Source organism: Sinocyclocheilus grahami, unplaced genomic scaffold, assembly GCF_001515645.1.
Source record: "Sinocyclocheilus grahami isolate Dianchi unplaced genomic scaffold, SAMN03320097.WGS_v1.1 scaffold39.1, whole genome shotgun sequence".
Lineage (NCBI taxonomy): Eukaryota > Metazoa > Chordata > Actinopteri > Cypriniformes > Cyprinidae > Sinocyclocheilus > Sinocyclocheilus grahami.
Window position 1 is genome coordinate 479,264 of NW_015505218.1, and position 16,507 is coordinate 495,770.

Here is a 16,507-nt window from a genome sequence, read left to right on the forward strand (position 1 = left end):
TTAAATGAATGTTTATTGCATTATTTCAGTTTCATGTGTGTTACCGTGATGGTGTTTGGTGTTTGTGTGAATGACACTGTGCACCTTCTATATATGTTATTATCTAAAAGCTGCTTGTGATGGGCTTTGGTTCATCATGTGACTTTCTCATCACCTGCTTTTGGTGGTTATCAATGTATTACAAAGCTACAAAACAGATTTCAGTACTTCAATGGGTTGGTATATTAACATTATATCAGTTAATGAAATTACGGTATTTGACTGTAAATTTAAGTTAAAACCGTAAAACCTAAAACATTGCTACCGTACTTTTTACAGTAAAATTCCGGCAACCACAGCTGCCGGTTTTTTACCGTAAATTTTAACATTGTAACATGTAACATTAATGAAATAAAAGGCCTCGGAAGAGTACATAAAGAGTCCACTGATTAGAGTAGATTTGTATTTAAAGTTGTATTAAATTACAACTTCATCATTACAAAAGTGTTGTTACAAAAAAATATATGCACGTTTTAACTGCAATAACATTTTAGTTGACCGTAATTGCTTGTCAGTACAATCAGCAGTACACTTTAACCCTTAAAGCAATTATGAAATTACATATACAAATGTACTTAAATGCTATAAGTGGTTCAAAAACTCTACTACAACTACTACCTTTGGGTTACGAGTCCGACTCTCTAACCATTAGGCCACCATTTACCCCCATACTCCCCTTTCTGATTGAAGAACTTTTCTCCACATGGTGGTGGAAGGTATAGGTTTTGAGTTTTGTGTCTAGATTTATGAAAAAAATGATATCAAGGTTCTAAAAACGGTGACAAAAATAAAAAGTAAAGCAAACACTGATTTCGTATTTCTCTAAATGTTTGCATTTATTGCCACATTTGCATCTTTTTCATATCATTCCGTCCTGATCCAGGAGAAACAAACCTTTAATATAGTTTCAGAATGGAATGCATTCTTTGTCTTTCTCATTTTGTTACTCGTGTGTTGTCTTGTTTTCTCACATGAGGGCTACATATAGAGATTTGCATTTACACACCATTGAATTGGTGTTATACAAACAGAAATGCAAAGGTGAAAAATGCATTTCTTTTACACATAGAGTCTTGATTTCTATAGTGAGAGTATATTTCCACTAAAGATAAAATAAAACACGTTTGTGCTCATAATAAACACTGCAAAAAGAAAAACACATGGCTGTAAATTTGTCTTTTTAATGCCACATACTGATTATGCGTGAAAGCATTTCGGCTACATCATTTGTTTACTTAGAGATCAAAACTCAATTTTTCTGCGGTAGAAATAAATTACTTACCCACTTGCGTTTCTGTAGTGTAGTCTAAGTATTCCTAATTTGATCACTTATAAAGCAAAACTGCATTTCTGTGTAGCCTACTTTGAAAATATAACACCAATTTAATAAATCCGGTCACTGATTTTCAGTTGTTTGCTGTTTGTAGGCTACTTCATAGCAAACAACTGTAAATCGGTGACTGGATTTATAAAATGTGAAGAAATACAAGTTTTTTAATCGTATATATTATGAAGCACGCTCGTTTATGTATACTGTGTAGTAACTTTTATTTTTTTTAATCTTTAATATTTTCGATATGTTTAACGTTTGATTTGGTAACCATGGTAACCGAAATAACCGCGAACTACCGTTGAGCTCCGCCGGAAGATACAACGACGCGAAGGGTTCTCCGAGATCTGCTAGACAACTATTTATTAAGGTATCGTACATTTTACTAGCATTTTTATTTCTCCAAACCGCAAGTAGCGTTAACAGCAACAGAAATGAAACAAACGACACGACGCGATAAAACTAACGGTACATCGCTAATAACATTTCAACGAGGCACTGTCCCGCCGCTGCCTCGCGCAGTCTGTTAAACAAACACTGTTAAGAACATGGACGAAGGATGAATTATATTCTACATAACATTTGTAGAAAATATGTACAAAATGTCCTTACTGAAATACGTATCCAGGTTATTATTCTAAATAAATATAGGTATTTGGTTTCAAAGTATTACTAATATGTTGCAGCTGAGCCCAAATCGCCATTATGTCAGAAATATAACGTTAGGCGTTATAATATCACACACAGCAGTATAATTGAGAGGAAATGTGCTTAATGGACTTGAAAAGCAATCTTTTGAATCTGGTCTGCGTTTCCCAAAAGCATCGTATATAAGTTTAAGTAAGTTACATCGTAAAGCAATGGAGCTACGATCAACTTGGGCTGACGACGCTTTTGGGAAACGCAGCCGTGGTTGAACCCATAATGTAAGTTGTGTGTCTCTTTGAGAAGATGTGGAAAGCGTGGCTGGACAGGGCTCTCCATCTGCAGCAGGACCTCCGTCGCTTCACTAAGCTCTATGAGCACATCATGCTGCTTGTGCTCCTGATGAACACTGCAATACAAGTGGCAATGACATTTCAAGGACTGGCACCAGGTAAAGATCACTGCAGCAGACTAGAAAACACGCAAAGTTGCAATCATTCAAACTGTTTTGTGTTTAAAAGCATGCACCATTACGTTGATTTAAATCAGTGAAATAATGGTTTTTATTTTTTAATGCATTGCATTTCTTCAATGTATGGAAGCTCGTTTATGGCACACACAAAAAGATAACTTATTTGCAATTTTTTTTCTCAGAATGTTGAGAAATAAACTCAGGATTGCGAGAAAAAAAAGGTCTTAATTTTGAGATAAAAAGTCGCAGTTACCTTTTTTTATGCAGCATTCACGTAATTAGGCGACAACCTAAACACAACATAAAAATGACTGCGTTCATCAACTTTCCACTAGAAGTAACAGCACCTGCGTACAATATTTTCACAAATGTTGAGTTGTTCTCATCAGTACTAACATATGGTATTTCCTGTTTCTTTCTTAGCTTGGCTTTATGAAGCACTGGAGGCAGTCTTCTTGGCTTTTTATACGATGGAGTGTGTGTTAAAGCTCATAAGTTTTGGCTTAAAATACTTCAAAAGCCTGTGGAATATTCTGGGTGAGCTGGAAATCTGTTGTTTTCTGTGTCATTTCTTATTCTTATTTAAAGCATAATTCTTGTGAATTTATTTCATGCTTAATGCAAGTGAAAACTATTTATCACTGGTGTAGGAAAATACATAATTCATGATGCCTTTTTGAGAACAAGTCTTAATATTTGATGCAGCAGTTTTGTTTTATTTTAATAGTGTTTTGTCCTCTTTTCCAGTCAAATAAAAGATGATGCAAATGATTTTTTTGCAGTGTATAGGAACTAACATAACATGATGTTTTATTGTTTATTTCTCCAGATTTCTCAGTCACTTTGGTAGGGTTGGTAGACCTTTTTCTGGACAGCAAACAGTATGATAGTGAGCGTTTCACCACTTTTTTTCACCTCCTTAAAATGTTCAAAGTATGTCGAGCGTTCAGGATCTTACGCACACTGCGGTGAGTGTTTCAGTCTTTAACACCAAATGCACAAGCTGAAGTTCGAACTACCTAAGGTGGAATAGCGTGGAGCTGTTTTGCATTCTTTTTGTCCCAAAGGTAAAAAGAATCTAAGAAATGTGTCTTCATCTTAGGTTTTTCAGTGGTCCCAAGGTCATCATGAAAGTAATAGGAAAGTCTTTGAAGATGAATGGAATCATCTTCGTGCTCATGTTTTGCGTCTTTGTCATGTTTTCCATTCTTTTCCGACAAAACTTAAGCAAGTCCGACCCAAAGCGATTTGGTTCCATGCTCAATACCATGTCTACACTCCTCCAGCTGTTGACACTTGATGATTGGATTAGCGTCTATTACACCAGTCGAGACAATGGTATGCTACAGAAACATGTTCACAGGCTTATATTTTTGCATAAGAGATAACCTACTGATCAACTATTTAAGCTGCTGCTTCTGCTTCTTCTTTCTCCTCTTCTTATTCTAAGACTAAATTTGGACTCTGTCTCCTAGAGTTTTGAAGCTACAACCACCAAACTCGGGTCAGACCTTCCGACTGGTCTGACTCGGGTTGCTATATATTTTCTAACTGATTGGACTTATGATTTTCATTAAACGGTTGAACAAAATCTATGAAAAGTCCCATAGACTTTTATTGCGGGGATCAAAGCTTTTGTACAGTAAGAGTTTAAGCTGTCTACCACTAGCAAAGGTTAATGACTATCCTAGGACAAAATGTTAAGTCATGCTAGCAACATACTAATTCATGCTAGAAATGTGCTAACCATGCTAGAAACATGTTAACAACACGCTAGAAACATGCTAGCAGCAACATGTCAGCATCTTAATCAAGTTAAAATCATTAACAACATGCTAGCATGCTGGAAACATGCTATATACGTGCTAAAACATGTTAACAACATGTTAAACATGCTAAAAACATGGTATTCATGTTAAAAACATGGTAATCATGCTATAATCATGTTAGAAACATACTAGCAACATGTTAATCCAGTTAAAAACATGTTAGCAACATGCTAACAACATGTTAAAGGGGTCATATGATGTTGCTAAAAAGAACATTATTTTGTGTATTTGGTGTAATGAAATGTTTAAGGTTAAAAAAACACATTATTTTCTAAGTAGTTTCATTTTCACAACAAAACACACAGCGCCTTCTCGACATGGCGGCGGCAACAACAATACTACAGCGAGAATAAAAGTTACGCCTTCTTTCTTTGCGTGAACATTTGGGCAGTGTTATGCAAATCTTCCCACATCGTGACGTAGACATGTGGGGGCGTGTTAGAACGAGCCGTTTTAGGTAGGCATGGTTGACTCTTAACTTATATAAAGAATATCTCTTTGGATTTGAGACTTTAGTCTTTGCAACTTTACAGATCTTCTTTATGCACCAAGAGCTTGTAACACTTCAAAGAGAAAGGAAAAATTTAAATCGCATCATATGACCCCTTTAAATCGTGCTAGTAATGTGCTAGGAACATCTATCTAATCTGTAAACTTTCACGTTTCTAAACTTCAAGCGTTTACAGCTGCTTCAAACTTTCAGGCTAGGCTCTGTCAAGCCAATCTCAAAGTTCGTTCACAACTTTACTCGTCTAGTTAAAGACTCATTAATTTTAAGACATTTTTTGAAGACAGTTCTTATGTATGTTAACAGGTGCACCTGATGTTATCATCTTCATCGTCTTGTACATCTTGACTGAATACTACATCCTTTTAAGGTAAGTTGAGAAAAGCAATAACAGTCCCATATTCCCTTCAACCATCAGCAATAAGGATTTATCTGTGGCCAGGGCCAGTGGTTCGGATTTGTAAATTACCATGCTAACATTTTCATTGGCCTCAAAACAATAAAATAAAATAATAATAAAAAATAAAAGTAATGATATAAATTTCATATAATCTTTGAATCATTTTCAACATATGGCAGATTGGGTGAATGACAGTCCCTTTAAGTATCCTGAAACCCTCTGGTTCGGTTCCAGGCCATCCTTATTGTTGATCCCAGTTTTTATGCATCATGACTATTAGTATTTTGTAAGATAATGTGCTCACAAATCGCATTATCAATTTTCTCTTTAAAAACAAACCATTGGTGTAAGTCTGATCTATGCAGTGACGGTGGACACCATCCTCAGCCACAGAAAGGTCAGAGGACATCAATAAAAACAATTCTAATCCAACATGAAGGTTTTCATTGACAATGTTCCCTCTTACTGAACATGTTCACATTCAGAATATGGTTGAGGAACAGCCGTCGCCAATCGAGATGACAGGTGAGAGCTTTGTCATTCACTGGATACTTCATGTTCATATACAGCATGCATGAATTGATCAAATGGATTCTGTATCTTGAATGTATTGTGAGTTGCTTTGGATAGAAGCATCTGCTAAATGCATAAATATCAATGTATGTAGAATAAGCCCATGCCTAGTAGTGATGGGTGCTTTAAAAACACTGCTACATTAAGATTTAAAACCTTGTTTTGAACCAGTGTTTACGTATATTAATCTGCCATGGTCATGAGATTTAAGTAAACGAGGCTTCTTTACATTGTTACTGTTTCCAAATTTCAATGGTTTGAAATTTCAACTTTTCAACAAAGGTAAATTCCTTGTGTGTGCAATAAAGCTCTTTCTGATTCTGATAAAAGGAGTTTCTATCATAGACTGTAAAAAGGTTTCTGTGTATGTTTGAGGGAGTTTTCGTTGCATTTACTCCATTCTGACCTGCAGGTGTCACCAGCATGTGGAGTTTCTAGTGCTTCCAAAAAATGAATCATTTGTCGAAGCAATTGGTTCAGTTGACTAGAAACTTTGCTTCTTCCATCACTAATGAATCATGCAGTAACTTTGGACAAAGGGGCTTTGTCTAAAGCACTGTTGTTAGGAGTTTATGTATTGTGTTTATGTACGGCATTTAAATATATATATATATATATATATATATATATATATATATATATATATATATATATATATATATATATGTATCGAAACATATATATATATATATATATATATATATATATATATATATATATATATATATATATATATATATGGCGTAACCATTTGTAATGTTAGTCATTATTTTTTTTAGAGCAAATCAGGAGTGAGCTGACTGACGACCAGACAACCAAGGTTGCCTTTTCAGAAAACAATTTCTTTGAAGGGTAAGAAATGGAAGTACATGCAGCAACAGGTTCCTCTTTATTTAGTGGATATTTACATAGATATCCAGTTCCAATATGGTCAGGCAACCCAGCACTGATTCATCTAAAGATACTTGAGTGATTTCAGCGTAGCTTACAACTTAAAGGGTTAGTTCACCCCAAAATGAAAATTCGGTCATTAATTACTCACCCTCATGTCGTTCCAAACCCGTAAGACCTCCGTTCATCTTCAGAACACAAATTAAGATATTTTTGATTAAATGTGAGAGCTCTCAGACCCTGCATCGACAGCAACGCAACTGAAATGTTCCCAGACAGAAACGTAGTAAGGACATCGGTTAAACAGTCAATGAGACATCAGTGGCTCAACTTCAATTTTGCGAAGCTACGAGAATACTTTTTGTGCACAAAGAAAACAAAAATGATGACTTTATTCAACAATTCTTCTCCCCCGAGTTACTGTCTTCTGCCATTTTGGAGAGTATCACGAAGCATATGCACGCTTTACCCTAAGTGTAAACAACGCTGATTACGCCGATTACGTTAATGCGCGCGCTTTCCCCCCCGAACGTAAACAGCGCCGATTACGCTCTTGGGTACTCTCCAAAATGGCAGAAGACGTAACTCGGGGGAGAAGAATTGTTAAATAAATTTTTATTTTTGTTTTCTTTGTGCACAAAAAGTATTCTCGTAGCTTCGCAAAATTGCAGTTGAACCACTGTTGTCACATGGACTGTTTTACCGATGTCCTTGCTACGTTTCTGTCTGGGAACATTTCAGTTACGTTGCTGTCTATGGAGGGTCAGAGAGCTCTCAGATTTCATCAAAAATATCTTAATTTGTGTTCTGAAGATCAGGTCTTACAGGTTTTAAACGACATGAGGGTGAGTAATTAATGACCGAATTTTCATTTTGGGGTGAACTAACCCTTTAAAGAGGCCCTATCATGGATTTTTCTTGAATGAACACCAGTTCACGCAAATCATTTACCGGTATTGAAATTAAGCATCACCTTGTCGTATGCTTGACATTTGACTGCCTTTATGAATGTCAGTGTCTACAAAATAAATTGACTTAAATTATTCAAGTGCAGCAAAAGCATTATATTGAAGTTATTATTCTTATTGGCATGTTGTTTATAGGAAGAACATTCGGATGGAACACTGTTTGAGAATCCTGGAAGCTCTGGAGAAGAATCAGCAGTTGTTTCGGAAACAAACCAATTACCTTTACAGGCTGATTGAGAGCACTGAAATGGTCAGTCTCAGCTTTTAAAGACATTTTTACAAGTACTTTATATGTTTGAAAACATGTGTCTTTTGGGATAGTTATAAGAACATGCAACAACATTATTTAAAGCTATATTTAGTAAAAAGAAAAAAATAAGTTATATAAGTTATAAAAGTTCAATATTGAGCAGACAAGAGTGTGTTGGTACTTTGAGTTTAGCAGGTAAAATGAGCCACAAAGGTTCAGCATTGCTATTTTAGGGACACTTGCATTTGATTTAATACTGTTACTCTACACAAATACAATAGAACTATGAGGAAATCATCCAGAAAACAAGTCATTTTTTGTGTTTAGGGACCTTCCTTTTACCATAGAAAGGAAGCGGATGAGGATGAGGATGAGCTACAGGACAGCCAGTGAGAAGATGGTCTCATTATAATGTAGTATATGTGTAATATATTCTATATCTCCATTATAATATAGCATGTGAGTGAATATATAATCTTTATCTCCATTATAATATAGTATATGTGTGTCTATATATTCTTGTTTAGTATATATGGGATTTTGAAAATTGTGTTTATATAACAGTTGATGTGATTGAATTTGTGTATTTGAAATAATTAAAAATAATCCGTTCTAAATTAATGAGATTAAAATCATCTGTTTGAAATGATCAAAAGTAGTCAAAAGTAGTTCTGTTTGTTTTCGTTCTCCTTATTTTGACCTAATGTAACTTTTTGGACAAAACAGCTATAATATCCCCTAAAGTTAAACCTGATGTTTCTGGATCTTTATACATAATAAAAATAGTTCATCTAAAGAACAAAAAAAAAAAAAGTTCATTCAGTTCCAAAAATGCTCAGTTTTTCTTCAGCTGGCTTTTTCATTGAGATGGTTAATGTTCTAAATTAATGAGATTAAAATCATCTGTTTGAAATGATCAAAAGTAGTTCTGTTTGTTTTCGTTCTCCTTATTTTGACCTAATGTAACTTTTTGGACAAAACAGCTATAATATCCCCTAAAGTTAAACCTGATGTTTCTGGATCTTTATACATAATAAAAATAGTTCATCTAAAGAACAAAAAAAAAAAAAGTTCATTCAGTTCCAAAAATGCTCAGTTTTTCTTCAGCTGGCTTTTTCATTGAGATGGTTAAATGTGTGTTTGTGTGTATCTTTCATGGCTCTTCAAACAGGAATGCCGTCATCGGAGAGGTTGTGTTTATGCGAGTGATGAGCGTGTTTAGCATGTTTGCTGCTCTACATCAGTATGTGGGAAGCATTGATTTCAATTGTTTGCTGTAAACTAGCAGGTAAGAGAATCAATATCTTTCATATAGCTTCACAATATCTTAGAACCCTGTAAAACGACTGAGATAAGTGAGTTAAAGAACTGATTTGACTGCATTATTACTGAGATCACCTGATTGGTAAATTGCACATATCAAATTATAAAATTTGTATGCTAAATCAGAAATTGTATTTTTTTTTTATTTTTATGTATTTATTTTGTGTATATGTGTGACAAAAGCCTGGCTTACATTACAGGAGTTTTGGGCCGATTTATGCCCGATTTACGAAAAAAATCTTGTCCATTAGCTTGATCTGTTACTAGGGGTGTTTCTAGGACTTGAAAACAAGGGCTGTAATTCTATGTAACTTTATAATATTCATATATGTTCATATTTATACGCCAAACAGGGACTATACATTTACTATTTATTATTATACTGTTATTGTAATTAATAATTATTATGATGCCTGTATTAAAAACCTAATTGATTCAATGCAGTTCACCAAAAATCAAACCATTGCAAATAGCAAACAGATCAAATTATTATATTATAACAAAAATATTACAAAAATTCCATTACACAAATAAAACAATAAATAGGAGAACATATGAAAATTACACCTGTATTTATTTTTCCTAATTGTATTCAATATTTTTATTTTCACAAACTGAGTATATTGTTTCCAGTAGCTTTTCAAATGCTATTTTATGTTTATGTCTTTGGAGATGGATCTTTACTATCCCTAATTAGGCTTATTATTTTGAGCAATAATTTTGAGCAATTATGTGCCTTCTGCAAATGTAATTGCAGAATTGTTGAATAATCGTTTAGTTGTTGTTTCTTTTTTACATACAGGGTGTACTTTTACATATGAACTTTGGGTAACGTTAAAAACCCTGTTCAAGCCCTGCATATGGCAACGAGTAGGCCTATTGGTTAGTTCATGCTATAAAACATCTTAAGTGTAATAAATCACTTGACAATGATGGCTCTGCAGTAGAAATCTATAAGCAATTTCCAGACATTTTTGCCTCTTTTCTTTTAAATGTCTTTATTGAGAGTATCTAAAACCATACACTTCCTCATCTTCCTTATTCCTTATCTCAATTCTTAAATATGCTCATTCTTAAACAGAATAAAGATATACATTTTTTTTTTTTGGCAATTGGCGCCCAATATGTTTATTAAATAACGATTATAAAATTCTGGCTCTTATATCTTCCGAAATAAATTCGGGAACTTATGTTAGGATCACAAACGTTATTATAATTTAAGACGGCTGAATTCGATGATTGAAACCAAAATATGAAACAACTGGATTGTTGACTCAAAATCTCATAACTGCTGACAACTAGCCCATTCTCCCCTATATGTGGTCTATAAATCTAATTGTGAATAAAATAAACATCTAAATGTTTTTGTGTGGAAACGATGGTGTTTATCAATGAAACAAGATGTTTAGTTTCGACAGAAGGTAATGTATTATCATCACTTACAGTTTTTTTATGATCGCTATGACAATTTTTTTGTCTCTTAAAAAATTCTTAAACGCACCAACACACAATTGGCAAAACGGTTAATTTCATGCTCAAAATCACGCATTGTAAACTAAACTCCCAACACTAATTTTCAAAATACAATAATACACTAAGTCTACCAAAAAAACTACACCGCAAACCTGTCTCAAAATCAAATAATTATTCCAAAGCACTAACAAATGTTCTACATTGTGTATGGAATTTGGAATAATCCATTTGAGCCAATCATAGCACAATGTCATGAAAACACTAACATCAGACGGAATTATAAAAACTGCAGTCAGGTGTGCCCTTATACAATGGACAGTATACTGTATTGATATTGTATTGTGTTTTGCACTTGAGCTTCCTCTCTACATTTTTGTTTTGTTGGATTTAGTAAATGCTTGTGTAGCCTAAGGAATAGGCCAGGTATGATTGGCTGATGTCATCATGCCAGCCTGTGAACCTATCAGTGTTCCTACTCCTTTGTGATTGGTTAATATGGTTTAAGTCCTATGAACCTATCAGTGTTGGCATTGAGAATATAAAAAGGGATAGGGTTTGATTGCTCAGGATGCATCAAAGCACCTTTTGGAGTAGATTGTTCTGTTGTGGTATGAAAGTGAGAATTTTGTAATTTTGAATGCGTTTATTGTTTTGAAGTTTGTACCAGTTAAACTCAAGCGGGGTGAGTAAAAATATTCTTAAAACAAGAATATTTTACTTACCCCACTGGCAGATAATTTTACTTGTTTTAAGAAAAATGCATTTTAAGTTATTTTGCTTATCTAGTAAAAGTATCTTGATTTAAGAATTTTGATATTTTGACTAAAAACAAGACAAAAATACCAAGTAAGATGAGCCATTTTTTGCAGCGTTTATAGAACTTGAGGATTATGAAAAAAGAAAACAGAAGGAAATGCTGCAGTAAAAGGTTTATTAAAGGGGTCATATGATGCGATTTCAAGTTTTTTTTTTTTCTCTTTGGAGTGTTACAAGCTGATTGTGCATAGATAAGATCCCTGAAGTTGCAAAGACTAAAGTCTTAAAACCAAAGAGATATTCTTTATCAAAGTTAAGACTCTGCCACGCCCCCCCTAAAACGGCTCGTTCTAACACGCCCCCACATATCTACCTCACTATGTGGAAATATTTGCATAATGCCGCCCAAATGTTCACGCAAAGAAAGAAGGTGTGGTTTCAGTAACCGCAGTTAGTGTTGAAGCAGCATGTCAGGGAGACGCTGTGTGTTTCTAGGCGAAAGCAAAAGCACTTTATTTGGCCTTCCGGAAGTAGATGCATTTAGGAATCTTTAAGATTACTTACAACAGAACAGCAATGCATTTAATATACAAACAGAAGAAGCCACAGAAAAAAAAAGTCATCTTCTAATCTGCCCACTCTTCTGCATTTGATGAAAGATGAAACAAACATTTAGTCATATAAGCTCTATTAGGATAAAATGTGAGGATAAGAATAAAACATCTGAAAGAAATGATGGAGATGGTATTTTGAGCTTATATCATGTGCCTGTCATTCATGTTGTGATAAAGGCTGATAAAAGTATTTTACAGATCCGGTGGAAGTGCACAGAGATGCTTCTCTTTCGCCACCTTCTGCAGCACATGAACATTTCAACTCTGTAAAAGAGAGTGACATAGATGCAGTCACAATTAAAATACTAATAAGATGTAGCAAATGACTGAAAATTATGAGATGGACATACAATGACAAGTAAACCCTAAAACACCCCTTGTCATTTTCTTTTTCATCTTTTAATCTTTCCCCGGTTTAAAATGTAAGCTGTTTTTCTTCCTTTTTGACATGAGACAAGTATTTAACAGAGATTAATTGATATTGTAACTGAACAAGACATTACAGTAGTATAAAAATAAGTAAATATATAACCCAAACACATTCACCTGATTATCATAAATTTCAATAATATTTACATTTATTTTCTTGCCATATAAATGAAAGGTTTCACGTAATAGATCGATTTGAAAGAAATGTAACTTTGTTACCTGATATTATGTTCCTCCCTGTTCTCTAGGGTAAGTAAGGAAGAAGCACTTCCATGACAGGGACAGGACGGGGAACTCTGGTCCCAGGGCAGCTGATACAGGAGCACTGGAACAACATCTTTTGTGGTGACCTGGGGGAAAAAAGTAAATTCTATCAAAAATAAACAACACAAATAATGCAAAAAAAGGAGGAAACATTTTTAGTCAGAACATAGATCATTTTTAGAAATCAGGAAAATTTATTTAATAAGGTTTTAAACATTTTTTTTTATTTGCATCCCTTTCATGATTGGAACACAAAAGGGAATTCTGGTAATAAGGCAGCCAAAACGAGGAGCTCTGGCACAGAGAGCACTGGGACAAGCAAGCCTGTGGGACCCAAGCACATATCACTAGGAGCTCAAACTCTGGGCAGCCGTTACAGGAACCTTTGGGATGTTCATGGCAGGAACTTTTTGGGACCTCTTGTATTGGTGCAGCCGAGAGTACTGGGTGGTCTTTTCAGGCACTTCCTCCGAAAACATCACATAGAGCACAGAGTTCGGGATAGCCATGAGATGCAGCCATAACAGAAACGTCTGGAACAGCCATGACAAGAACATCTAAGACTGGACCGAGGCATGAAGCTCTCTTGAGTGGTCATTACTAGAACCTCTGGGACCCAGCTGACTCTGCGCCAACATCCTAAACTTTTCAACTGCGCTCTGTGGCGTCATAACAGGGCCGCTGCTGGCCAAATGGGTGCCTTAAGCAGAATTATATTGTAGTGCCCCCTCCAGTGCTTGACGGTACCGCTTCATCCTCTTTTGTAACAAATTTAAGCATTGACCCTGCATTAAATGAAGCAGAATATATTAGTCACTGAAGAATTACTGAGTGCACTTTTAAATAAACAATAGTGCACATATGTATTAACAGAAAGAAAGATAATAATAATAATAATATATAAAAAGTATTAAGCATGTAGTGCAAAACGAATTACTAATGTATGCAAGTATATAAACTAGAAATAAAAATAAAATAAGGGATTAGACATATTTACAGAAGCAAAATATACATCCAAGTAATATACCGTAATACAGTAATTTGGTATAATATAATGTAGATGTGCTGGAAACATCAGATCAGGGCAGATTGAGCGTTTTCTCTTCTGTGGTGACAGGCAGACACATATTGAGCAGCAAACGCACAGCAGTTCTTGTGTTCTCCTAACAGATATGGCAGTTTCTCCTGGTCTGAGAGAGTTTGAAATGTCTGATGGATCTGCTGTATTTTATCATAGAACACTGTCCGTATATCTGTGTATTTGGGGCATTCTGTTAGGAAGTGCAGTTCTGTTTCCATCTGATTCAGATCACAGTGTGAACACAGTCTCTGTTCCGGTGGCAGCCATGTTTTTTTGTGTCTGCCCGTCTCTATCATCAGCTTGTGTCCGCTGAGTCTGTATCTGGTCAACGTGCTTCTCAGTTTCTTATCTGACACTGTGTACAGATACTCTGCCATACTGTACTCTCTCTTTAGGGCCAAATAGCATTGCAGTTTACTCTGTTGTTGTGTTTGGGTTTGCCAGTGAGTGATGTAATTCTGTTTGATTTGTGCAGTAATCTGACTGATTCTGATGCTGTGATGCAGAGCAGCAGTAGATGTTAGTGAAGCATCAGGACTGAAGCTCTGGATCAGCTGAGGGAGGGGCTTGCTTTCTTTGCTCATCTCTTGGTATTGCAGGGCTTTATAATGATATGATTGGGGGTCACTGAGCTTCAGATGTTTCCAGAATTTAATTGCCCTTTTTTTGTATCTTTATGATTAGAGGATATTTGCCTAATTCTGCCCTGCATGCGTTATTTGTTGTGTGCCGGTGCACGTATAGGACATTGCCGTTTTATGGCGTAGAAGGCCCTGCGTGCTTTATCTCTCGGTTCATTCACAGCATGATTAAAGTTTCCAACCCAGTGATTTTCAAACCCAGGTAGTTGTAGTGTGATGTGTGTGTTATCTGCTGAGTGCCTAATGTAAATGTGTGTGGTGTTCCCTGGGATCTGGATCTTTTCTGAAAGATCATAAATTACTGTAAAGAAGGCGGATCTCTGCATTATTTGGATCTTTGTGTCTCTGATTTGACAATGTTCTCAGTTTTTTGCGAATAGTTTGGCAGTCGTGTGGATCTGATGAAGAGTGAGGCTCATCCTCTGCAGGTGATTGCTGATTGTCAGCGGGGGTCTCTAGACAGGTCAAGTGTTTAGCGTGAGATGCTTTGGACGATGAAACATGAAGAAGCTGTTCCTTCATATTATTTATTAAGTTCATCCTTCTTTCGAAGTTCTGATTTCAACACAGACAGTTCTTCCTGCATTTCTGTTTTAATTTCTGCTATCTGTCTTCTGAAAGTTGATTTGAATTCCTTCAGCTCTTCTCTAGCTTGGTGAAGCTCCTTTGACATCTGTTCTTTGTTTCTCTGCAGGTATTCAGTCTCTTGTTTTAAATTCATCATGTCCTTCTTAAGCTGCTCCAAGTCGCTGTTGTCTTTTAGCTGGGACATTATTCATTATTTTAGTTCCACCGTATCTATTTTCAGGAGTGAAAATTTCTCTTTAATTTTTGACATGGGAGATTGAATTAAGGCTGTTGCAGTTGTTGTCTTCTTTTGGATGTCTTTTACGGAAGAAGAGTTTGTATGTATATCTTTATGATCCTGCATGAAACTTGTATTAAGATGTGCCTGCTGTTTAATTTGTATAAAGGCAGCTGTAAATGCTTGGAGGGCAGGCTCCGAGCCTTGGATCATGACAGTGCCGTTGTGGTATAAGTTCAGAGATAAAATTCTTGATTCCTCATTTCCTTCAGCATCTTCAAATACCAGGATCTGTCGGCCTTTACAGATGCCTCTTTTTGTGGTGAAGGTGAAGTGTTGGCAGAAAGCAGTATGCCATAAGGAGCTGCTTTCAGTGTAGAAGAGCAGGTTGGACATTGAACTGCGGTCATAGTCCGCAAACAGTGCTTCAGGATTGTCCTGGATCTGCTTCTGTCTGTGGAGCTGTTTAGAATGCGCAGAGCTCTTCTGAGGGTACACAAAGGGGCTGGTTTTCGAATGTAAACATACAACTGAAAAAAACTGTCTCTTTGTTTGTTTTTGAGTTCTTCTGAAAATTGATCAAAATATCCACAATATTAAAATATTGATCAAAACCAGTGCATAGACTGTAAAAACAAGACCAAAACGACCATCCTCATTGGCACTGCTGTATTAAAAAACATCCAAAATATTCTTCCTGAAGTAAATATTGCTGATTGTTTCAAAAGTGCCTTCCTTACTCTCTGGGACTCTTCCTTATTCGTTGATGGTTGATGTTTGACATCCTCCTTTGTTTCTCTGAGGTTTAAGTCCGTGGATAAGTTCATACAGGCCTTGGTCTGAAGAGAGGTCTTCTCTCTGTGACAGTTGTGTGGTCCTTTGGGTCTTCTGCTGTTTTTCTTGGTTGATTTAAACTCTTCTTGTGGGTAATATAAGTTGTATGAAGTCTTTTTGTTTTAAATTGGTCAGAACTGGATGTCTGTCTTATTTTAAAACAATATTAAAAGTAAAATAATCAGGAGCTCATCTTGTTGCTGCTGCTACTCAAATGGAACACTCTCTCTCTCTCTCTCTCTCTCTCTCTCTCTCTCTCTCTCTCTCTATCTATCTCTATCTCTCTCTCTCTATCTATCTCTCTCTCTCTCTCTCTCTATCTATCTATCTCTCTATCTATCTATCTATCTATCTATCTATCTATCTATCTATCTATCTATCT

General features: G+C 35.6%; 1 protein-coding gene across 1 annotated transcript; it reads left to right on the plus strand.

The window, feature by feature from the left end:
- Positions 1-1,675: 1,675 nt before the first annotated feature.
- On the plus strand, positions 1,676-8,344 carry LOC107581889 (cation channel sperm-associated protein 1-like). The gene is made up of 11 exons (XM_016267566.1): positions 1,676-1,739; positions 2,321-2,465; positions 2,910-3,023; positions 3,316-3,454; positions 3,589-3,824; positions 5,130-5,193; positions 5,575-5,620; positions 5,709-5,748; positions 6,576-6,648; positions 7,791-7,905; positions 8,233-8,344. The coding sequence occupies exons 2-11, from the start codon at positions 2,321-2,323 to the stop codon at positions 8,296-8,298; spliced, it is 1,038 nt and encodes a 345-aa protein (XP_016123052.1). The 5' UTR covers positions 1,676-1,739; the 3' UTR covers positions 8,299-8,344.
- Positions 8,345-16,507: the final 8,163 nt, after the last annotated feature.

What these genes read in the sequence shown, in the direction of transcription:
- LOC107581889 (XM_016267566.1), top strand. Translation starts at nt 2,321, where the DNA reads ATGTGGAAAGCGTGGCTGGACAGGGCTCTCCATCTGCAGCAGGACCTC. An exon ending in GAATACTACATCCTTTTAAG is followed by an intron (nt 5,194 to 5,574) that starts GTAAGTTGAGAA and finishes CATTGGTGTAAG; the next exon opens with TCTGATCTATGCAGTGACGG. An exon ending in GAAAACAATTTCTTTGAAGG is followed by an intron (nt 6,649 to 7,790) that starts GTAAGAAATGGA and finishes TGTTGTTTATAG; the next exon opens with GAAGAACATTCGGATGGAAC.